This window comes from Boleophthalmus pectinirostris, unplaced genomic scaffold, assembly GCF_026225935.1.
Source record: "Boleophthalmus pectinirostris isolate CB_2022bp ecotype Guang Dong unplaced genomic scaffold, ASM2622593v1 HiC_scaffold_4, whole genome shotgun sequence".
Lineage (NCBI taxonomy): Eukaryota > Metazoa > Chordata > Actinopteri > Gobiiformes > Gobiidae > Boleophthalmus > Boleophthalmus pectinirostris.
In genome coordinates this window covers 39635704-39636441 of record NW_026571353.1, presented here as the reverse complement: position 1 = coordinate 39636441, position 738 = coordinate 39635704, and the positions used below count along the sequence as shown (strand labels likewise).

General features: G+C 43.9%; 1 protein-coding gene across 1 annotated transcript in view; it reads right to left on the bottom strand.

Moving 5' to 3' along the window:
* Nucleotides 1-514, bottom strand: part of LOC129411337 (uncharacterized) — a 3904-nt gene extending 3390 nt beyond the window's left edge. The window contains exon 1 of the mRNA XM_055161977.1: nt 494-514. Coding sequence (XP_055017952.1) covers nt 494-514 — 21 coding nt within the window. The remainder of the gene's footprint in view (nt 1-493) is intronic.
* Nucleotides 515-738: the final 224 nt, after the last annotated feature.

The following is a 738-nucleotide window of genomic DNA, read 5'->3' as shown; positions in this document are numbered from 1 at the left end:
TTTGAGCTCATTTGGAGAAAACCCTGGGGACTTGAATCTTTTTGTAGACACCCAAGTCAAAATGGCGCCGAATTTTTGATCCAATATGGCCGACTTCCTGTTCGTCATAGGGGTGCACAATGATTGGCTTTTTGGCTTGTCTCCTTGAGTTCTATCACTGCTCCGAATTTCGTGATCATACGCCAAAATTTGTGTCTGAGCCTCCAATTCATTTCAAAATTTTGAAATTTCAAGGGGGCGCTGTTGAGTGGGGGGGCTTTGGACATTGTCGCGATGCCCATTTTATGAAATTTTTCGCCAGACCGGTCGATCTGGACCCTGGTTTGGGGACTTTTCGTCGACGTTCAGGCCCTCAAAATCGAGATCGTTTGCAAAGAAAAATAATAAATACAGCCGCAAGCGGCGATGATCGGCACCTCGCGCGCGCTTACGCCGCGCCCCGCAAAACGCCGCACCTCACACTGACCCTAATAAGCCTAAACTTAAACCTTACCCTAATCGTAATCCTAACCATAGCCCCAACCCTAGCCCTAAAAATCTTAATTTAATTTTCTGCAATTTTTTAAATTTGGAAAAAAAAAAAAAAAAATCCAAGATGTCGGACTTCCGGTTTGTAAAGGGGCGTGGTCACAATATACATTTTTGTTCTTATTGCCATGATGCATCTGGCTACCAAATTTGGTTTGGCTAAACTAGATCTCTTCCCATTTTAAACAGTAGGTTTAGGCTGTGTCTGCT